Source organism: Pinus tabuliformis, chromosome 8 (genome assembly GCF_031772625.1).
Source record: "Pinus tabuliformis cultivar Carrire ecotype Pingquan chromosome 8, CPIR1, whole genome shotgun sequence".
Classification (NCBI taxonomy): Eukaryota; Viridiplantae; Streptophyta; class Pinopsida; order Pinales; family Pinaceae; genus Pinus; species Pinus tabuliformis.
This window is the reverse complement of record NC_142294.1, coordinates 390,597,509-390,622,484: the sequence shown is the minus strand read 5'-3', so window position 1 is coordinate 390,622,484 and position 24,976 is coordinate 390,597,509. Positions and strand designations below refer to the sequence as shown.

The following is a 24,976-nucleotide window of genomic DNA, read 5'->3' as shown; positions in this document are numbered from 1 at the left end:
AATCTCACCATTATATCCAAAAAGTTTACTCGTATGAACTTTTATATATATATATATATATATATATATATATTTATTTATTTATTTATTTACTTACTTATTTACGGATTTTATAAAAGTGGGATGGAAGAACAATTAATCTCTAATTTATTCCACTGTGGTCTATATTTTGGGATAGTTTAATTTCCAAAAATGATTTTGATCTTTAATTCGTCCTCATTAAGTTCGAATTTAAGATTTTGTAGGAACTAAATCACAGTAAAACGAACTAATTTATATCTTGTGGATGAAAAAAAAAAAAATATTATAATGTGAGAATATAAGAGAAAATGAGAGTTATAATAATAAATAATTAAAATAAAATATTGTTGTAAAATAGTAAACATAGTGAATAAATGGAATAAACTATAAAAAAAGAGAAGAGGATCAAAATAATTGTTTTAATCCTAACTATAATATGCTTCCCTTTGTAATTCCCCTTGTCAGGCTCTGACTCAGAGTCATAACATGCATCTGCTTCTGAAGCCTTTAGCTCAGCCACCAGTGATTGCTTGGCCCGACACTCACTTGTGTTGTAAGTGGAGCTCTTATGGAACTCGCACCACTTTCTGGTGTCCTTTTTCAGCGTCATGGCATTGTTCTTTGCTTGCGGCTTTGGTGGATTATCTTGGGCCACCCTGCCTTGGCTTTGTCCTTTGTTCTGTGGTTTGGGGGCACCTTTCCCTTGCTTCAGATTCATAGATCCAAAGTCTCACTTCTTCTGTTTAAACTTTTGCTCAATCTTGACCGCATATTGGTATGCTATACTGAGCGAGAAGATGTCCATGAATTCCATCTCATCCTGGATGTACATGTGCAAGCAACCGAGGTACTTGAGAACCAAATGCTTCTCATAATCCTTGATACCCAACTTCGTGTGAAGGGTATGAAAAACATTGGTAAATTGTGGCACATCTTGGTCCCTTCCCTATCTCAGCATTGTCCACTTTATGTATTTATCCTCATAGCTCCTGATAGGGTAGTACTGCTCCTTGATGGCATCCTAGACGAGTTCCAAGTGGGTGCAGCTGAAAACAGTGAGTTCATACTTTTACCCTTATGCTCACAGTAGGTTTCCCACCAGTCCTTGACATGGAGGGCTACTTTGAGAAGTGTAAAGGTGATCTTTTCCCGATTGGAAAAATCATGAACGGAAAAATATCCATCTAGTAGATTTAACCATTTATCTACAGCGTATGCATCTATCTGACCCTCAAATATGCAAATTTAAAAGTTAACTTGTACCTTAAAGGATGTGGCGTTTCCAGAGTAGCTGCTAGAAGTAGATGCATTGCCCCTGGGTAGCTACTGAAGGATCTAGGAAAAGTTGTCCATTATCGCATTCCTTTGTTGCTTGAGGGCTTCCTCGAGCAAGCCCTCGTGAAAGATTTTTATAGGATCTCCTGCCCCCTCATCTTTCTTTTCATCTGCCATGGGAGGCCGTCGTGATTTGCGAGGCTAGTCTTGCAAAGGTTCGACCAGTTCAAGCCCTAATTCCTTATATCCTAACCTCATTGGGGACATGCAAAGAAAAACAAAGAAAGAGAAGACTAATCGGATACCACTAATCTGCATTTAAACAAGAACACAACAAATTATATATATAACCATAAATACAAAGATGCAATAGAAATAACACTTCATTTCATTAATATCAAATACTGAAATATGCTTACAAACAGAATGGAAATAAGGCTAGCTCAGGCAATGGTAGCTTATCTCTGAGAAGAGATGTGGCAACTACATGCCTCTAAACTGCGTCAAAATGAGGCTGAGGGGCCTTTTTATTATTGAACAATAAGAGAAAACCCTAAACAACCAAAACCCTAACCCGAGGAGATGTAACACCAAGAGTTTATGGGCTCCGTTGAGGTGAGATGGACAGCCAACTTCCTAGGGTCGTGATTTGGTCATATTATCTCCGTTTGACGCACATGATAACCCGTTGGAAGGATATCTCCAAGGACTACAATAAAAAAGATGATTTTAGTCAGCAAATAGATGGCAGTAGATTTCCAAAAAAACATCGTTTAGGGCCTCAAAATGGCCCCAGAAGTTTAGGACCCGAAAAACTGCTAAAAATAGTAAATTGTGCTACAATTAAGGAAACTGAAAAACTGAAAGAAACAATGGTCGGGGTCCAAGTGGAATTGGCGGGTGGCCACCAATATCCACTTGGATCATAGAAAAACATCAACAAAGCCGGAATCCCATTTATCTCTATTTGTAGGAGTAGTTATGTGCTCTTTAATGATATTATGCATTAATGCATATACTCTCGAAACCAAGTCAAAACACCTTCTCCTTATCCCCTATAAATCAAGAAATCCTAAAAGAGGAAGGTGGTATACCTAATGGAAGATAACAAAGAGCTTAAATCCCTCTTTCACCATTGAATCTAACTCTTTAGAATCAGAATCCCCACAACCAAATTTATAACTCCTCCCAAAAATGAACCCCATGATGTTATTCAATGAATTCTTATGAAAATCCCATGAAAATTTCATAAAAGAATTTGGTTGCAATTTTGCTGAAAACTTAATGGTCTTGAACTTGTTATTTGAAAAGGCTTGTTTGTGGGATTCAAAGGTAGAGATTCTTTGTGCAAAGAAGAGATGTAAGGTAGAAATTCACCTGATGTTTTTTAGGTAGTCATTATATAGAGAAAACCTAAATACTCTTTCAAACATGAGTTAATAAGTAGTTTTTTTATGGGCCTATATGTGAAGGTCGATTTGTTAGGGATTTCCTTAGCAACTTCAAGTTAGTCGCATATGACTGTGCAGGTGAATCCCATGTTGAAGGCCATGAGCTTCTAAGCATTGCAAGCTTGTGCCAGGTGAGCCAGGCATTCATGCACTAAGATGCACATGACTGGGAGGCTTCCCAATATGGGTACTCTATCATGGGGATTAGAAGGGTTTCACTCGGAGTAATTCCATTGGTTGCTTCTTGGTTTTTATTCTAGTCATTATCCAATGCCCATAGCAGTGAAGCCTAGAGGTAAAATATGTCTTCCTTCAGGAGCTTGAATGGTTTGTTTGGAGCTAAAAACAAAAAGATGAAGGAGGGATTTTCTTCTTTGTGTTGCAAGAGAAGGAAGGATCCAAGATTTGTAATAAAAATAACAACATAAATATGAGGGATGCAGCCATAACATAGCTTTGAAATTCCTACATGAGTCTAAGGCCTTCTTCTTCTTGTACTACCATAGTGTGAAAGAAGGTTCTAAGTTTAACATATTGTGAGAGCTGACATTCTTTGGAATTAAATTTGGAAAAGATGTATCTAAAAAGTAAAGTGGTAAGTTAGTAATTTTCCCTTCAGAACCATCTTTCATATGTAAACTAGTCATAGTCAAGATACCACTCAAAAACTTTCATTCACACCAATAAAGAGAGGAGGGACTATTTGAGATTGAGTTAGGAAAAGTGCTAAGCAAAGAGATGTACACAAAATGGCATGAGTAATATGGTTTTCACTTTATTGTAGGAAAAGAAACACATTGAGATAGGTTTGACAAGTTTAGCATTGCAAGATTGCATAAGGAGAAGAACTCAAACTGATAGAGAGGAAAATTTGGCTGACATTTTTGTGTTAGACCTACTATAATACCACTATTACATTATGCAAGCTAGAATGAAAGATAAGAATGATTTCATTTTCATTAAGATGATGAAAATATAAATGCAATGTGCATGACCATTGGATTCATCTTCCAAGGTCTCTTGGCCTTCCTGTGATGGTTCATATTCCGCACCATAACCCTAACATATTAGGTGTCCAACAAATTTAGTTGACTTTCATAATTTTTTTTTTGAATTTTAGCAATGTGATGTGTATCATGAAGTGTGTTTTTTAATGCTTATCATGGATTGTTTCGTATTGTTGTTTACTATGAAATTCACATCATCGCTCTACTAAAAAGCATGCCATATTAAAAACCCTATTCACTTGAGCTATTTGAAACTTAGAATTTTAATGCCTGGAGAAGGAAATATCTCATTTAACCAAATCCCTTATAGCCAATGGTTACTTCATCTCCCAAATTAATAAATATTTTTATAAGGCTAGGAACCCTAGTTCAAAATCCTCCACCCTAACCCAAAAAACCTTGGTCTCTTATCTCACTTCCTTATATCCATGGTTCCATCGATCTCATTTCAAATGTGTTAGCCAAAAGGAATATCAAGACCTTATTTATACCTACAAAACTCTTTATCAATTCATTTGGCCAGCCAAAGCTAAACTAGATCCCATGTTGGGATCAAGTGTTTACCAAATTCTCTTCCGTTGTGGAAAATCATACATCAGTCAAATTGGTTGATCCTTCAAAACCCATATGAAGTAACACATAGTTGACACCAACCACACCCGCATCAACAAATCCATTGCTACTAAACATTCTTTTATTTCCAAACACTTAATTTGCTTTGATAAAACCAAAATCTTGGCCTTGTCTCCCCATTGCACCTCTCATATTATTTGTGAAGCCCTCAAAATTGAAAAGCACGCAGATAACTTAAATAGAAAAAATGACCATAAACTTACCTAGTCTTGGCAACCCTAGTCATCATCTTAACCACTAATCATGGCCTTGTTGATCCTTTTTGCCTCTCCCTCTGGTCTTTGATCTAGTATCCTTAACCTTTTTTTCTTCTCGCCCTTTTTGTTTCTTTAGCATCATTTACTAGGCCTTTTTATCTAATCCTTAGTTTCCCCTCCTCGTTTATTTATTAACTAATTCCAATCCCTCTTCTAAAATCATCTATTTATAGTTTCTTCTATAAATAAAATCTCATCTCAACACCGGATAATCTATATAGTTAATATAAAAAAAAAAAAAAATTGATCCCTCTCCTCTTTTTTCCTTTTTTCTAGTTTATTACATTTATTCACTATGTTTCCTATTTCACAACAATATTTTATTTATAATTTAGTTTAATTATTTATTAAAGTTTTTACTATTATAACTATCATTTTCTATATACTGAAGCATTTTATTTTCATGGGCCTTCACGAGCAAACAAAAAAATGGAATCTTGCACCAATTTGATGGGTACACTGGTCACTGTGTCACCGAACAAACTAAACCAATCATCTCTCACTCACGCGGTAGATAGATGTGCGTTGTGGTCATTACAGTCATCGACTGAAAGACATTGTGGCCCTTAAAATCAGCGACTGAAAGCCAAAAAACAATCATAACGTTTCAGGAAAAAGAGAGATGGCAGCTGTGACAGGGGGAAATATCAACGCACTTCCCGGTAAAGCACCTTACTCTCGCTGCATCTGCTGTGGTTTTTACATATTTTAATTCCAGCTCCTTTTTTAATGGTCAGGACTTTCTCCTTCCAAAATTTAGAACTTGATTGTTGTGTATGGGAGTATTAATCTAATAATTACCAATAGTTTATTTTCAAATTTGAACTTCCCAAGGTATTGAGAAAGAAATTAATTAATGATAGGGCATTTTTTTTCCCTGTGAAGTATATATTAGTTGGTTAGTTTGGGGTTTAGTTTTTATCAGATTTTATGGAAAGAAGTTAAAGTGAGAGTTATTTGTAGAGATTATATTATTTTTAAATCTCATGAGAAGAAGTTGAGGTGGGAACCATTTATAGGGATCGAATTGTCTCAAAGAAATCGAGAAAAAGTTGAGTTGGGAGCCATTTATAGGAATCAAATTGTCCCAAAGAACCTCTAAACATTTGTGAAATCAAAACATTATTATTCCAATGATGAGTTCTCAAACTCATTATAAAAACCCTTATCTTTAACTAAAGCAAAAAAATAAATATGTGAAAACTTGTATGAAAGATGTAACAACCCAAATTTACAACCAAATCAGGTAATATTTAAGAAGACAAAGATATAGGTCTTAGGAAGCTCTTGATAGAACATGAGCAAGGTATAGACAAGCTTGACAAATTCATAAAGAAATACCATCTCCTAAATTTTAGATATTTTTTTTTTATAAAAACTATCATAATACATATATATCTTTTCTAACTTAATAACCAAATAAAAAGTCTTAAATTTTTTTATATAACATATATTTTGAATTAAAAGCTTAAAAGAATGTACTTGTTTTTTACATATAATAAATTGATTTATACTTCATTGGAAATCCATTTAATTTCATACAAACTTTATTTACCTTAGTATATCATATAACTCCTTATGCTACTCTTAAAACACTTCAAAAACTCTAGATATCTATGTAAGACCAATTTTTTTTTAATTAATCCTTTTATAAATGTTTTAAAATATCCTAAACATGTTCAAACTCTACCCAAAATTGATTACCTTGTTGACTTTTTACTGGTTAATTTATAACCATACCCAAAATTGATTAACTTGTTTTCTTTTTACTCGTTAATTTATAACCATAAACCCCTTAGAATAGACATTTCCTAAATTAGATATTCTTGCCATTATTATGTGATAAGAAAGGCCATTAGTATGTGATAAGAAATAGTATAATTTATTATACCCAATATAGTTTATGTCTTTTAGGCAATGGATCATGACTATAAAAGCGTACAAATTAAAGTAAATTTTGCAAATTTTTAACAATTAAAATGGACAATAAGCAGCATCAAAACATAACAAATTTATGACGGAGTTCACCCTTCTTGGGCTACGTCTCCAGGTCCAACTTCCGATGGTGGCTCTTTCTATTATATGCACAAATGTTCAAATACATCATCATACAATGCTGAACTTACAAAAATAATGATGCCAAGGTCCGACTTCCAATGGTGGCACTTTTTATTATATGCACAAATGTTCAAATGCATCATCATACAATGCTGAACTTACAAAAATAATGATTTCATTGCATCTAGAATGCCCAAAAACCTTTGTGTAGGCTCTTCTTGGGCTCAAAAAAGCTAAAAAATGGTCAGGATATGCCTCCTTCTTCAAACTGTCTGTAAAATGTTCTACAAAATTGCCCACTCTTCAAAACTAGCCACATATTGGTTCATTGGTGTATTGTTAAGGCATATAGTTTGTAATCCGTAGGTCTCAGGTTTGACCCTTGAACACTTGTGAGTTTGGTGATTTAATTAATTATACAAATTAAATTGTTTTTATTGGGTTGAGCCCCTAGCACCAAATTCAATGCTCCCCCTATCAGTCATATGGCAACACCAGTGACCGGGGGGGAAAACCATAGGCCACGCGCCTCGTTGGCACTGATCTCGGTCTCATGGTGGTTGATATGATTGTGCCTGGGACGTGGGCAAGGTGTCACGCACCCCGCCCCTCCGTAACCTCTGCCTGTGGTCACATGCATCCCATGTAACTGCGAGCCAACACCCTTCTCCTATGCATTTGGTCACGGAGTGGAAAATGTAACCAAGCATCAGGCCCGACAGGTTGGTTTGTCGCCTCATTGTTACTGCCAACACAAAAACCGAAAACCTTTAAATATTACCCGCCAACCATGTTTAATAAGCGGCACTTGTGGTGCACCGGTAGGGCATTGGTTTGGTAGACGAAAGGTTATATGTTCGAATCATGTGGTTGTTGTTTGGTTGACCTAAACAAATCTTGGCCTCATCTGGAGTGTCATGTAGTGCCCTGGGATTGGGCCACGTGTTACTCTGTGATTATCCCATCTCAAACAACCTCTAACCAATAATGATGCGCCAAGTGTCCCCCGTACGACTGGTCCACATGTCAAGTTTTGATTAGCTCCCATGTTGCACAATCAATAAATGATGTCATCATGATGTCATCATACAGACTACCATATGGAATCTGTACACTCCCAAGTGAACCCTACAAGTTGGCTTTTTGTTGTTTGCCAAAACCTTTTAAACGTGACAACTTCCTCATATGATGTCAGATTGAGGCGAGTCAAGTGTCATTGGAATCAGAATGATGAGATCTACGATTTGGCACTGAATTCGAGAGATTTTGAGCATTTTCATTTTTTAACATATTTTTTATCCTTAGATCATTCCTCCCTGCTGGAAGCTTTTGGACCACCAAAATTCTATTTTTACTTAGCAGGTAAGTGAGGGCACAACTCCCTCACTTTCTCGATCTCTATCCACCTTGCTTTTCTTCGAGTGGTACCTTTGAGCCGCACTCAAAGATACTCCACATTGCCTCTACGTGAATTCCTTATCCTCCTGTCAAGAATTCGGGAGAAAAATATTCTATAGATGGAATCCGAGCATTATGTTCTTGATCAATAATCATAGGAGGCTCATACAACCTCAAGTTTTCTACATTCACAACAGAATAAATTTGCATGTAAGGTGACAAATCTAATCTGAAAACATTGTTACCAATCTTCTCCAAGATTTTAAAAGGACCATATATGATTGAATTGAGCTTTTTACCTTCACCTTGCAGTCTTTCCTTGCTAATGTCCAACCAAAATTTATCTCCCACTTGGAAATCATGATCAACTTGTTATTATGTCTTGCTTTGTACTTGGATTTGCTTTTCTTTGGTTGTTCTTGTACCCTTTGATGCACTAGCTGAATTTGTTCAATGAAATGCTTGGATTTTTCCACATCATTATGTCCATCTACTACAATATCTTTACCAAAGATGAAATCCAAAGGAGATTTTGGTAAATAACCCAAACAAGCTTCAAATGTAGGTACTTGTGTAGATGAATGCTTGGCATGATTGTAGGCATGTTGATTGTAATGAAAATGATCATCCCAAAGTTTAGCATGCTTACCACAATAGCCTCGAAGGAGATGCACTAGTGTTCTGTTTACTACTTTTTTCTAGCGGTCAGTTTGTGGATGAAATGTTGTGCTCTTCTTCAACTTTGTGTCCATGAGTTCCCATAAAATTGACCAAAACTTCCCGATAAATCGAGAATATCGATCAGAAATAATCGAAGTAGGTAACCCAAAATGAACCCATACATTTTGGAAGAACATCTTTATGGTATGTTCAATTATAACATGTTTCTTACATGGCATGAACATGCACATTTTTCTAAAACAATCCACTACAACATATAAATAATCATGACCTTTCCTAGACATTGATAGTCCTCCAACAAAATCCACAGAAATACTTTCCCAAGGACGAGAAGGGATAGGAAGTGGATTGCACAAACCCAATTTCCTATTGCTTGGCTTGCTAGTAGCATACATACCACATCCTTTTACATATCTTGATACAATTTCATTCATGTGAGGCTAATAACAGTTCCTCTATAATTGAGCAATTGTTTTTCGTACACCAAAGTGATTAGTAATAAGAGAAGTGTGGGCTTCCATTATGACATTGAATCTTTTACCTTGTGGAACACATAACTTTCCAAGATGATACAATGACTTGTTATGAAAATGATAATCCAACTCTTAAACATGATTTTCTTGACGCAAAGTCACATAAACATCTATAAAATATTCATCTTGAGCATACTGTTCAATATAAATTTCATGCATGATTGATTTATGCTTAAGAATAATAGATGTAATAACAATAGGCCTTGACAACATATCTGCAACTTTGTTGTATATATCGTTCTTATACCTGATTACCAAATGAAATTGATGTAGGAATCACATCCATCTGAAATTTCTAGCTTGTTCTAGCTTGGTTTGCAATTGTAAATATTACAAAGGTTTATGGTCAATATGAATAATCATTTGTTCACCCATCAAATAATTCTTCCATTTATTCACATTGTGTACCAAAGAATGCAACTCTTTATCATAAGTTAGAAAATTAATTACTACATTGGTAAAGGTTTCAAGAATGATAACATATTGGCTTATCATGTCGCCTCAAAACTGCTCCCATATCATATTCGCTTGCGTTGGTTTGAATTTCAAATGGTTGCTTAAGATATGGAAATGCTAGAAGTGGTGTTGTACTGGTTTTCTATTTCAAAGTGTCAAAGGCTTTTTGTTGCTTGCCTCCTTACTGAAATAGCTACTTCACGCTTGTCAAAACATGTAATGGTGCTGCAATGAATGAGAAATTAGCGAGAAATTTTCTCCAATATTAGGATCCTCCAAAAAGTATCCTAACTTTTGTTACATTGTTAGGTTTAGGCCAATTCACAATTACATTGACTTTGGAGGGATCAATCTTCAATTTAACACCTCCTACAATATGACCCAAATAAACCAAACAGGTTTTCCCAAATTCACATTTAGGCATCTTCAGATACAAATTTCCCTTTTTCAGGACATCTAGAGCTTGTTTCACATGCTTGACATGCTGTTCATGAGTCTTACTGAAAAGCATAATATCATATAAGTATATTATCAAAAAAATAATTAAGGAATGGTCGCAATACATCATTCAAAACTCTCATGAATGTGACAGGTGCATTGCAAAGCCAAAAGGACATAACTACCCATTCAAACAAACCTTGTTTAGTCTTGAAATATTTTTTCCAAATATCATCTTCAACAATCATTATCTGATGATAATTGCTTCTCAAATCTAACTTAGTAAAATAAAAAAATTCCTTTAACTGATCCTGCAAATCATGAATGCGAGGAAGAGGATAGTGATTTTTTACCGTGATCTTGTTCAAATCTCGGAAATCAAAACACATGCACCATGTACCATCTTTCTTCGGAACCAAAATAATAGGAGACCCATAAGGAGATTTACTAGGCCTAATGACCCCTTTTTCAACCAACTCTTGAATTTTCTTCTCAGTTTCCGCATTCTCCAAAACTGACAATCTATACATGCCAGTATTCGGAAATGGTGCATCCTACTGCAATTGAATCTCATGTTGGATTTCTCTTTTTGGAGGTAACCCTTCAGGTTCCTGAAACATCTTGTCATAAGTGTTAACAACTTCAACCGATTCATGCTTGAGTTTAGAATCACATCCTATGAAAGCTTCATATTCAACAGTATCTTTAGCTTTAATCATCAACAACACAAAATCTTACTAGTATTTACAAGCCTTTTCATCTGATCATCACTAACAAGAGATAAGTTCATCTTCTGGCAATGTGCTTTGCCAATATACTCAAGTCCATCTTTAAAAATATGATATTTTTTATCTTGACGATTGAATATGGCTTTTTGGTCATACAAGTATGGACTCCCTAAAACAATCCCACAAATATCAAGTGGTATCACATCGAGCTCTACCTCTCTATAAAATTAGCAATGATGGAAAATTTGATTTTACATTTTACTATCACTTGTAGTTGAACATCATCACATACCCAACCTAAACAGTAAGGTTTTACATGAGGTGTAGTTTCTAAATTAAGTTTCTTGACAATTGCTTCAGAGATAAGATTGACTTGGGATGCACTATCAAATCATGTATCAACCTTTGTATGTTTTGTAATTACCCTGATATGGAAAATATCACTTCTTTCTTTATAATTTTGAGATTCAATAGGCTTACTAGAAGAACTATTACTTGCATTAGAAGTTATACCTTTCATTCCCATGGCATTGATTTTGGTTTCATCATCTGAATCAAATCCTAGATCTTGTTGAGGCATAACAACAATCTTTTGTTTCCCCTTGTTACTGAACTTCTTTGGTCTCAATTTTGGATGTAATTTCCAACAATGGTCTTCATCATGACCATGTTTTGAACAATATTTATAGGTAAGTTTCTCTCCCTCATTGACAGTAGAATTATTTTTTTCCTTTTCCATTAAACTTCCCCTTTCCTTTGTCCCCAGATTTAAAAGGTTTCTTGGTGGTACCTTGAGAAACATTATTGTATCTTGATTCTAAATGAGTTGCCTGGACACATATTTCATCTAGATTGGTGGGATTAAACATAAGTGTAGTGGGTGTCAAATAAATATGTAATCCACATATATACTTAATGAGAGTATCTTGTGAAGTTAAATGAACACCCAAGATTAAATATCTTCTTCTAAATTCTTGTGTGTAACTTTGGAGACTCTGATCTTTAGCTTGTCTAAAATTTTGATAATCCATAGTTTCTTTTTGCGTGTAAGAAAATGGATAAAATTCCCTTCTTAATGCAACTATAAAATCATTCCAAGAAGACATAATTTTACCACTTTTCTTCAAATCTTCTTGATTTACGTCCTCTCACTAGATGAGAGATGCACCTTCCAAGAGAAGAGAAGAAAGTTGGATCTTTGTGACATCATCATAAATCTTTTGAATCCTGCAATAAAATTCAATTTGACAAACCCAATTATCAAACTTTTTGGCATTTACTTCCCTATTGTACATAGGAAATTCAAACTTGACATCAAACTTAATCAAAGGATAATTAGCATGTCCTTTTGGAGATGGAGGAGGAGTAGGTCTATGAGATGAAGGAGGTGAAGAAGGAGTTGAGGATGGAGGTGTAGATGGAGTTGAATGAGTAGGTGGAGGTGGAGGCTTGCTCTCATTAACCATTACCTTTTGGTTGATTAGAACTTTATCCTTGTAACCTTTTTTTCTCTCATTGTACAACACTTTCACCATCTCAAACATATCGTAGAAATCATTTTTAAAACCTCTCTCATCCTTAGACAAAAGTTCTTGTCTTTCTTCATGTGCCATGACTTGTGAAGTAATTTATGGCCTTCTTAAGCCAATTTGAGGGTTTGGTTCTACAAGTACTCCTTATCCTCTTCTCAATTTAGACCTTGTAATCATTCAAAAAAAACACTTGCAAATTCTATCAAACCTTCACAAAAACCATGCTTTGATACCAAGCTCATCTGAAATTAAAATTGAAGGTTTCATAAAATGTTTTGCAAGTTAGTTTATGTATTTTAGGAAATGGACCGTGATTGCATATTAACACAATCTAAAGTAAATTTTGCAGGTTTTTAATAGTTAAAATGGACAATAATTAGCAACAAAGCACCAAAAATTAATGACGAAGTTTTCCCCTCCTGGGCTACTGTAGAAATTCCTTGTCTATTCAAACTGTTAATTCTAATTTACTAAAACAATAGACTTAAATCTACTCTACTCGTCAACGGAAACAATTAAATAATCATGAAGCATACATGAGAAAGAATTCAATGAACACTTTACACAATGATTTCCTCAGGAAATCCATAACTAAAAACCCTTGCTATCTATATACTACATTAGTTAGAAAATATGAGAAGATTACAATGTTTTGCTCAAACCCGAGAAACCTCTGCACTATCTCTATCTATCTCATTGTTTCCTAGAGAAGTCTAGGCCAATACTTAACCAACTTTTTGCTTTCCCAATTCCCTATTTCCCTGCATTGTTTCCTTGGGAATTAGCCCCCTATTAATTAGGGAAATTTCTCAATTGGAATTACGCAATCCTCATAGGCCTTCCTCTTATTGCATGCACCACCTGTATAATTCCGATGATTATACAACTGATAGTACATTGTCCCTAAACTCCAATATCAACTGAATAACTCTTAGATCTGACATGCATGAGTTATTTATGAGTGAATCATCAGTTAATTGGTTGGTCACCATAGGTAGCACCACACTACTAGACCTCCCACTAGTTCCTCCAACATTTGGAAGTAGTTTAACTGACTTTAACTAACTGAATTAATTAATTACAACTCAAAATCAACTCAATCAAGGCTCCTGTAATGTAGGAGACACTCTACATGACTCAAGTTAGACCCTCAAATTGAATTAACGGATCCAAATAAGTCACATTAACTTAGTTAACTAATACAAGTTGTCATGAGATGTGGAATTACAATTTTATTCCTAATTTAATTCAAGGACAAAATTAAATTAGGATTTTATTGTTGCATTTTCAACTCTCCCTCTCAACAAGAAGGGGATTATATGCTACCCCGATCCTGCCTCTATGAAACTCAAATTTTCATATTGACAATGCCTTTGTCAAAATATATACATCTTGTTCCTCTATAGGAATGTACTCCAGCAACATGATTCTCCTTTGCACACAATCTCATAGATGGTGATATCGAATGTCGAAAAACTGAATTCTCAGAGAGTTTGATACAACTTTGTTTGTCATAGTAAGTCACTGTAGGATCCATTTGCTAACCTAGTAACCCAACAAGGGTCTTCCTTAGCCAGATAACCTCACAAGTTGCTTGACTAGAAGCCATGTACTTTGATTCTGCTTAACTGAGTGCAACTGATCTCTACTTCATATTGTAGCAAGAAATTGTTGTTGACCCAATACTGAAGATTCCCCCTAATGTGCTCTTCCTATTGGATGGACTCCCTTCCCAATTTGCATCTGCGAAGCCTTGAAGCTTCACTCCCTATGTCTGTTCACACCAAAGACGAAAATGTGTGGTGCCTCTGAGGTATCTCAACACATATTTAGCTTCCTTCCAATAGAGTTTGGTTGGCTTAACCATTTCTTGACTAAGTTGGTTCACTGAAAAACATATGTTTGATCGTGTGTTCACCAAATACATAAGTGAACCCACAAGCTACCTGTAAATAGTAGTCTCCACTACTTCACTTGAAGTGGCATCTTCCTTCCTCCAATTCCCTTCTAGAGGAATCTCCATGGGTTTGTTTCTCTCAATGTGGAGCTTCTTCAGTATCTTGTTGGCATACTTTCTCTCAGAGACAATAAGTTCCTCATCTCCTTGCCATACTTCCATACCAAGGAAATAATGCATTTGCCCTAGGCCCTTCATCTCAAATTCTCTTGCAAGATCCTATTTGTAAGATTTTACCAACTTCTCATCACCTGTTAGAATTAAATCATTGACATATAATACTATAATCAACAATTTACCTTCAACCACAATATGGTAAAGCTTTGCATCTGCTTCACTTTTGGTGAAGCCCAACCTGGTGAAATGGCTGTCAATCCAAGTGTAGCAAGCACAGGGTGCTTGTTTCAATCCATACAATGCTTTCTTGAGTCTGCACACATGTGACTCTCTATTGAAGGTCTCAAATTCTTATGGCTTCTCAATGTACACCTCTTCCTCAATCACACCATTAAGGAATGTTTTCTTCAAATCCATCTAATGTATCTTCTATCCCATCTATGCTAAAAGTGCTAGGATATATATGATTGAAGAGTACCTTGCTAATAGATCAAAGGTATCCTCTTAATCAATTCCCTCCACCCAAGAGAACCCTTTGGCCACAAAATTGTCCTTGTGTTTCTCCACACTCCCAGCTATTGCTTGCTTTACCTTATAAAGCCATTTGAAACTCACCACTAACTTGTTTGTTGGCCTTGGGACCTCTTCTGAAACATTGTTTTTGATAATGGAGTCATCCTCCTCAACCAAGGCATCAACCCATACTATTTGTTGCACTACTTCCTCGAATGAGTATGGCTCAATCTCCATAGTCTGGCTCATCATAGCCATATACCTAGTGATTCGATATGGTGACCTCCTCTTCCAGCATTGTGATGTGGGTACTCCCACATTCTCTTTAGCATCATGCATCAATATGTGAGCCCCTTTGGTGCACTTCCTTCCATATTTGGAATTCTTTGCATGAGTGGCTACTTCCTCTCTCTATTCCTTTGCATGTGGATACTCCACACCATCTTGATTTTCTTCCTTTGGAGATAAAATATCCTCTTCTCCATGCAACTAAAGCTCCCTCTCAAGGGAATTGTTGGCTTAGGGGGTCTTGACTCAAGTTCAAAGTTAATTGTGCTAAACAACAAAACCCTACATTGCTGGCCCTTTCAACAATAACCTACGTAGTGCAGGTTGTAGTCTCAACCGAAGCAGTATTGGGGGATACAAGAACCAAGTTTCTGCATCCAGAGACTAGTGTGATGTCTTTCATGGCCTTGGATCAGATTTTGTGTAGATTTGACCTTCCGATAGAGTTAAGACTGCTAATTCAGCCCTAACTACCTTCAATTCTTCATAGGATCAGGCAATGGAATTTAGTCAGGCCTAAATAAGATATGTATGCTACTTTCACGCAACTAAATAGGTCTTCTAGGGCTTCTAAGATCTAGATATACTATCGTGCAGACCTATCTTCCTTATCTGAAACTAACCCAAACTAGATTTAGATCTTTTCAAATATCATTCAACCAGCTTGTTAAGCATAAACATGTTCAACTAACCTGCTTCACGCAGATAAGACACATTAATTCAAGAAAACAATATTCAGAGTGAGATAAATAGATAAATCACAGATGCAAGTATTTCCAACCCAAAATCAGTCTTTATTAATTAGATTCTTCACAGTACAGACTTCTACTACCCTGCACACATGGCTGCAAGGGTCCACTCACTTAGTTGTGGACTCTTCTAGGCCTCTGTGCACTCGGCTACAGAGCCTTTCTTTCACTACTGATAGGAATAGACCTTCCTATCTATCAAACCCTTACAACATCATTCATTCATTCATACTTTTATTCTTATCTATCCAAATTTATCTCTAAGAATCGCTATGACTCAACTATTTATAGATTTTTCTAATACAATACCATGCCCCCCGACTCATGGGTGAGTCTTCAAAACCACCTATCACTTACCCAAACAAGGGGCTAAGGCCCCTCTAACTCTTGACTAGCTACGTGCTCTGCATCCATATTTTGCGGATATTTTACATCCTTTACAAAATTATCTACAAAAAATGACTAAATTAATTCAATTCTACCCCTCAGGACCCCATCCCAACGGGTCCCCAACACAAATATCGTGACTCACCCTCGAGTCACTCAGCTGGTTGTTCCACTTTTTGGCAGATTTCGCTTAATGCTTTGGTCAATGTTTGAAACTCCATGGTACTCTGTTCTGCTACTTGTTTTACCTCCTAGATCAATTTCTCTGTGGTTGGCCCCTCCACTGCAAGTCACATAATTCACTGGGTCTGTTGCATGGCCTTCAGTTTCTCATGAATATTTTGTGAATGTTGGCTGGATTTCTCTGTCCAAGGCTGAAGTCGATCTCTTAGTAGGGACTACTTTTTCTGTAACTCTTGGATCTGCATCCGAATCACCTTGCCTTCCTACAAGATCACGAAGCCAGGACGGGTGCCAACGTTAATGCAGTCATACTGATTTCATCATATTTTTGTTGCACATCCCTGATCTTTGTGGTCAACTATTGTAGGTTAAGGTCCTCCTGCCATGTATCCCATAGGCCCATTGCCTGATTGAATAGCCGGTCACAACCATGAACTGCGACATCTAGTTGACCCATTGATTCTTTTATGGATGCACCTCTTTTTTCTCAAACTTCTAGCGGTGTGGTTGGTTGGAGCTTGAGATGGAGTTCAAATATCTTCATCTGGAACCCTGAACTCATCTTTAGCGTTGCATTATGTAGCAGCTAATTTTATGACTTTCATCTCGGCATGTTCATCGTTTGGATATGAAATTATAGAACTATTTGACAGCCTTTTTCGATTACTGACTCAAGGTTTATGCTTCACGCTTGCATTTCCTCTTTCTCCTTTAGCACCTGTGTCTCCTCCTCATACATATGTGCATTGTTGAATTTACAATCACTGAGGACCACAAGGGCACGCTACTCCCTGATCTGCAACTCATGTGAGACCCCCTGATGCAATGCGTTGAGGGTCTGGAGTGGCAACGCAACCACATTGATCCCAATATCCTTGATCTTTAATAGTGTGTTGTCATCTTCGTAGTTATCTAGTAACAAGAAAAGGAATGATCCTTAGGTCCATTGCCTGTTCTACTTCTGGAAAACTCATGCTCGCTTGAGTCAGGATCGCTTGCACCACACTCGCTTGCCCAATGCTCGCCTGGATCCTACTGGCTTGGATCTACATCTCGCGTAGATCCTTCTAGACACTCCCTATTATCTTCATATACTGCTGCTCAAAGTGCGACCATATCTCGGATGTGGTATCATGAACCTTGTTGCCAATCTCATCTAAATCGCCCTCTGTTAGCACAAGAGGGACCACATGTGATTGTTTATCTTACTTCCGCTTCTTTCATAGACAAGTTGTTGTCTCTTTGGTGCGCTTCTAGAATTTAAAGGGGGCGGGCTCATCCTCACCCCCATTGTCGCCCTGTGTCGATATCTCTTGCTTATCAGTGTGCTGTGAAGCTGATTTTTTGCTTGCTTCAGTATCTTTTTTTTCCTTCTCAGCCTGCTATTTAGCAGCGCGCTCCTTCATAGCCCACTCTTCCTCCGCATATACCTTAGCAGCAACTTCTTTTTTCTTCTTTTGGGCAGCCTTCTCCTGCGCGACTGCCTGTTCTTTTTCTTTCTTCTTTTTCATAGCAGAGGTATGTGTGAAGGATCTTTCTCCTACTTTGCTTGTCCTAGCATCTAACTAGGTAGGTTCACACCACTCTGCTAGCCATCCACCCACAAGCTCCTGTACATCTGTGTCAGTCACTAAGCAAGGCATCTTGTGCCATGCCTCTTGAGGGTCTCTCCTCACACAGATCCAGACATTGTGAAAGTTTTCCTTAAACTTTGCGAAGGATATCATCTACTTGAACAAGGTGGGAGATAAACTTAGCCTCTAGTTTATAGCCATTTGGATGTCCATCTCCATGAATACCCAAGAAAACCTTGGATTCTATACTTTGTTCCGCATCTTTCGTTTGCCACAACGAAGCGAACTTCCCTACCTTTGGAAGGGTCTCATTCAACAGAGGGAACTTACTTTCCTTCGAGAGCCTCCATGCCACCAAAACGATTAACAATAAGATCCAAGCATAGTGGAACGACTTTCTCTCTTCTTGCATCTTGTGATAGTTTGCCAAAAATTATCTACATAGATACTGAACCTAGTTATATTAGGCCCCGTTCGCACACTGCGATGATAAAGAAATGACTGGTGTGGGCACTTCATCCGTGCAACACTTCTACATGATCTTTCCTTCTAGGATCTGCACTACAAACTATACTGCCTGGTCATTTATGGAGTGGATAGAATATCCACGCTTTTCCTTTACAATCCCAAACTCGGTCTTCATTCAGTCTACAAGTTGTCTTTCCTTGGTTTTGCCTGCAAACTCATTTTCCAAGTCTGCTCCTTTATATGGTAGCTTAGTAATCTGATGGATTACCATATCCGTGATGGGGATAGGCTCACCTATCCATAAACACCCATCATGCACTAATGTCAGCAACTAGCACACACACACACCATATTGATGTTGGATCGATGAAAATTGGGTACAAATAGCATGTGTAATAGTCCCACCAACTGAACTCCTCAGACCCATTTCATTTGTTCCAACTTTGTGACCCCTGTATCTTCATAGTATATGCGGGACATATACTAATTTTTTTCTAAATGCGGGAATTTTTCCTAGTCAGCGAGGTCCTAGTCTTCCATATTTAATGTTAGTATGCATGCTAAGAGCGTACCCTCAAATGGAACTTCAACTAGGAGTAGTGGCGTAGCAATTGAAAATTTGTTGGCATCAGGGTCTTTGGTCACCTTCTTTTGTCCTCTTCATGGAGGCACATATGCCGGAAGAATAATGATTGGTTCAACATCCTCGGCATCCAACTCATCAATCCCTTGGCGGAGTTCCTCTTTGTCTAGATCTAGGGGAACAAAAGGTTTATTTTTCTTGTCCATTTTTCCCTTCTGCCGTACCTCCTGCAGATGCTTTCTGGGTGAATGGCGCAGTGGTTCTACGATCGGTTTCTTTTTCTTTGGCTTAGAAGTAGACTGATTTAGCCTAGGCGACCTTGGCACTGTAGGTACTTCTGGTGTAGTTTCTATGCCTGCAGCTTCCGAAGCTGGGGCCTTAGACACCATGGCCTTAGAACTCATAGGCTCAGCTATCCTCTCCAAAGAAACTCGGCGCAATGTATCAGAGTAATGTTTTAGCCCTGGGTTCTTGAAAAAACCCTCCCAATCTTATCGGTGCATGCAAGAAATTCTTAGGCAACAAAGTGTTTCTTTGCAGACCAACATGACATACTTATAGCGATTTTCAAATTCAAATCCAACCGTTCCCTCCATAATTGTGTCATAAATTCACCTTTAGCGACAAACTTTCAAGGATTGTTTCCTTAATTTCCACCTACGTGCTCCTCCTAATGAGATTTTCTCAGTCCAATGAGCTACAATGATTCCAACAACTATTTTTGGGTTGGGCTACGCAACATCCTCCTCCATGATGCAGCGTCCTGAGCCTAACTTCATCTAGTGCATCCTCATTAATAGTTGTGTATCCTGTTTGCTGCCATGTCCTGCCAATTGGGTAGTGTGGTTTATAATCCCACGCTCCCTTTTCACTTCTTGGAGCACTAGGACTATCCTACATTCATATAGTCATTGCATAGGGGCAGGATCCCTCATATACAATTTCAGTCGACTCCCATTTACTTTTCCCAGAAAAGGTTCACCATTCAGCTTCTCAAGCTAAACTGCACCACCCTCTATAACTTCCTTGAAAATATACGGTCCTAACCAATGCATCTAGAATTTACCTGGAAATTTGGTGAACTTTCTACCATATGACAACACAAGATCATTTATCTTGAAAGTGCGAAGCTTGATATGGTGATCATGCCATGCTTTTTCGCGTTCCTTTCAGACTTGTTGGTGGAATCCTCCCAGAAATTGATCCTACTCTAACTCCATTAGCTGCGTGATCCATTCCTCCAAGGCCTCACAATTTGCCATGTCTGTCAAAGATGTTATGCACAGAATAGGTACAACTTACTCCATAGGCATTACCACTTCGACGCCATAGACCAATCCGAATGGTGTTTTCCCTGTTAGCTTCTTATAGGTTGTTTTATAAGCCCATAATATTGCAGGTACATGTGCATCCCAGTCATTTCGTTGTGCTTTACATACCTTTGTCAATGCATTCTCCAAAATTTTGTTAAAAGTTTCAACAGTCCCATTTTCCTATGGGTGATATGGTGTGCTTTTCTGATGGTAGACCTGAAATTTATTCGTCATCACGCTAATCATTTCATTCAAAAAGTGCATTCCCCTATAACTCATTAATACTTTCAGGTATCCAAACCGCGTTAAGACATATTCAAATAAGAACTTTGTTGTAGTAGCTATTGTACAATCCTTAACTAGCTGTTATTCTTCCCATCTGGTTAGATATTTTGTGGCAGTGATAATGTAGCATGCACCCGTTTTCTTCCCAGGTGACTGAATTGGCCCAATAAAATTGATCGCCCACTTCTAAAATGCTTGCAAAATACCTGAAGGTGTAGCGGTAGTTCATCCCTCCGCAACAGTCTGCTAGTTCGCTGACAGGCATCGCACACCTTACAGTATGCTTTGGAATCCTTGTGCAATGTTGGCCACCATAATCCTACAAATAGAATCTTCTACGCGGTTGCTTTTCCTGCATAATGGCCTCCCACAGCTCCCCCATGAGCTTTGGCAAGAATATTATCACGCTCAAATTCTGGCACATATCTCCACAATATTTTGTCTGCCCCCATTTTGTACAAATATCCCACAATGATCAAAAAATATGTTGTGTGAACGACTAGTTCTTTCTTCTGCTGAGTTGTATATCCTTCAAGCGCCATCCCTATAGTTAAGAATTGAATAATGTCAGCAAAATGGTCATCTACAACACGTACTATAAAGAGATGCACATTTGGCAAGCCTTCCTCCAAATTACTGGGTTCTTCGCCTGTTTCTCTTGACAGATGGTCTGGACTAGCATTCAACCGATCAGCTTCACAATAATCTCAAAGTCATACTCTTGAAATAATAACAACCACCTACAAATCATTCCCCCAAACACAGGCTTGATCACCAGGTACTTTCAGGCAGAATGACCTGTATACATTTTGAAATGTCCCCCTAACAGATAATGCCTAAATTTCTGCAGCGCGTAGACCATGGCCAACCCCTTGCACTCTGTTGTTGAATAATTTTTCTTAGCTTTTGATAACTTCCTACTTGCGAAGGCTATAAGATGGTCCATTTCACCTTTCCTGCTTGTGTTAGTACTTCACCCAATGCAATGCAAGAAGCATCCACATGTACATGAAACTCCTTCTTCCAATCGGGAAACACCAGTATTGGCGCAGTCACCATCTTTTCCTCGAACACATCTAAGCTATGCTGACATTCCTCATCCCAACAAAATGTCACATCCTTCAACAATTTTTCCATGGGCGCGGTAATTTGAGCATATGCTTCAATGAATTTTCTATAGTATCTAATGTGTCCCAACGTCACGCACAGCTACTTGACATTCCTAGGGGCCTCTAAGTTCACAATTACGGTGATCTTTGTAGGGTCCACCATCAATCCTTTCTTACACACAACATGACCCAATAAGATCCTAAAAGGGACACGGAATATACATTTTTTCAAATTCAACGCAATCTGGTATCTTCAACATGTATCCAACATAAGGCACAAACTTGCCACATGGCATTTCACCAACCCAAACATGGTCCATTCATCAAAGTATACTTCCAAAAACTTATGAATGAATTCTTTGAATGTTGTTATGACTACGCGGGAAAATATTATAGGCACATTCTTTAATCCAAAAGGCATAACAGTGTACTGAAAGAAACCCCACTCTGTCGTGAAGGTGGTTTTTCTTCGATCCTCTGGCACAATCTTAATTTGGTTATAACCAAAAAACCCATCAGTAAAGGAATAAGACTCCTACCCTCCCACATTGTCTAACACTTCATCTATAAATGACATTGGGAATGGATCATGGACACATGCATCATTCATCTTTTGCAGATCTATGCAGATCCTTATTTTTCCATTTTGATTCTTCTCTTGGACTATCATCAAGCTCACCCAATCAAACTCTTTAACAGGTTTTATAATTCTAGCATCCAACATTTTATCCATCTCTTGGTGAAACTTCTCCTTATACTTAGGATTCAAGTGATAAGACCTCTGTTTGATAGGCTTTGCATCTGAATTCAATGTGATCCACATAACACCCAAATTGCCAAGTATGTCCAAGTGATTGAGCCTTCGGCTCAGTGAGTGAGCCTTCGGCCAACCTTCGGCCCCACCTTCGGCCAACCTTCGGCCCACCTTCAGCCCACCTTCGGCCAACCTTCGGCCCACCTTCGGCCTACCTTCGGCCCTCCTTCGGCCCACCTTTAGCCCTCCTTCAGCCCACCTTATTGCTACTGTTGAGTTTTTTCAGATTCTATAAATATTTTGGCATGATATAGGTATTATATCAGAAGTTATTTGTGGCTTAGAGGGGGTACTACTTATTTAAATCTGAAAACTTAGTGGGGAAGAGATCCTGGTACTCGTGAAGTAATTCAACAACATTTTCTACTGTAGCATCATCCCAATAATCTCCAATCTTCGCGAACTTTGAATCTTCCTCAGTGCCAATGTTTACATGTCTTGTTTTCAAAGGTGTGGAGATGTCTGGGTCCTATACTTGTGGTCCTTCTAATTTTCCATTCCCTTCAATTTCTAGAATATTGAGATTCCTCGGGTCTTCTTCCTCCTCTTCAGCGGTCACATTATAGCATTCCAGTGTGTGGCGCAACTGGGTGCTCTAATAAGGTTGGGCCCATTCCGTAGTTCCTTTGGCGTCTTGAAGATAACCACTTTAATCTCTTGAAGCACTTCGTTAATGCTTGCAAACCCATCCTTGAAGCTGAAAGTCAATAAGAAACTTTCCCTCAATACATCCCATTCTCCAGCATTGTGGCGGAGCTCTATTTCGAGATAGCAATTCATGGGGATTGTATCCAAGGTATGAAAAAATATATCTACCCATTCTGGCTACAGTTCTGTCTCCCACTCCTTACTCCACTTTGCCAGGTGATCACATGGATCATCCTTCCCAGTATACTTCTCATTCATCCTCGTATTAGCATACCCAAATCGTAACTTCATCATTCACCTGCAATCCCTCCATCTAGCAAAAATTTCTTTATGAGTACTGATGAGCCCCAATTTTTGGTAACAAATTGGGCACATTTGGCCTACTTACCTTGCTCAACCCTTCATCTTTTATCACTTATGCATTCATTTCTTATTATATTCGTGTTATTTGTAGGAAGAAGGGCAGACATTATATCTATGTGGCTAATACATGATGGTTTCGGGTTTTTTGGCATTAAAGGGAGCAAAGACCACGCAGAAGGAGACAAGGAGATAGCAAAGGTGGCATTGCAGGTTTATAGGGAGGTTGTCTACAGCCTTAAATAACCTCCCTCGTGATCTCCACCCTAACTCCGAGCTCCAACATCTCTCCCCACTGAGCTTAAAGGCAGCCAACAGGTTCTACAGGAACACCAATTTACAGCAGTTTAACTTTTAGTTGGACAGTCGAGCTCCATTAATTGAGGAAGCCAGCTTGATCCTCATCATGTATAAATATTAAGGCCATGGCCTTTGATAGGAGCTTTTTGAACTTTTGAACTACTGTTGCAATTTCTAAGCACGAGCTACATCTCGGTTTTTTCTCTTTGTAAGCCAGTTTTGGCATGTCATTAGACTCATGATTATTCAATAAAGACAGGCAGCTTTTGATTCAATTTTGAGTTTTTAAGGGAGCTATAGCTCTCAGGTTAGGGCCCAACCTGAGAGCAATAGACCTCCTCTTCCTTGTATTGTTACTTGTCTTTCTTTCCAGCACTTTATTCCTCTGTTTTGACATGCATTTAGAAATTACAGTTTGCTGATTTGATTTCTTTTATGTGATTGAGTAGGATTAGTTTATGGTTCAAGTGCTTTTAGTTGCTTAGATTAGAGTAGGAGGATCAGCATTCATTAGAGCTCCAAGAAAAGGCTGACAGTGCACTCACTGCCATCTCTGTTAGAGATTGGAGGTGTAGACCGTACCAGCCACCAAAAACGCAGTCATACACTTTCATTCAAGCTGCAACACAGTCATTTCAATTGTAGATCCATCCATGCATTCTGATCTTGAGCAGTATTTCCTCATTCCAACTCCATGCATGATTTTTCTCTGAAGTTTACATTGATGTTCGTTGATTTAATAACACAATTAGGATAGGTTGATGAATACTTGGTTTTGTGTAGATTTGTTTCCTTTACACTGCGTTGCACCGCTCTGTTATCTTCTTCTTCTTCTCAACCACGCCTAAAGTCACCTACCC

At 37.9% G+C, this 24,976-nt stretch overlaps 1 protein-coding gene across 1 annotated transcript in view; it reads left to right on the top strand.

Annotated features, from left to right (window-relative positions):
- The first annotated feature begins 5,193 nt into the window (after nucleotides 1–5,193).
- Nucleotides 5,194–24,976, top strand: part of LOC149235731 (homogentisate phytyltransferase 1, chloroplastic-like) — a 113,520-nt gene continuing 93,737 nt past the window's right edge. Inside the window, exon 1 of the mRNA XM_089461449.1 lies at nucleotides 5,194–5,306. Within this exon, the coding sequence (XP_089317575.1) occupies nucleotides 5,267–5,306 (40 nt within the window). The 5' untranslated portion in view covers nucleotides 5,194–5,266. The remainder of the gene's footprint in view (nucleotides 5,307–24,976) is intronic.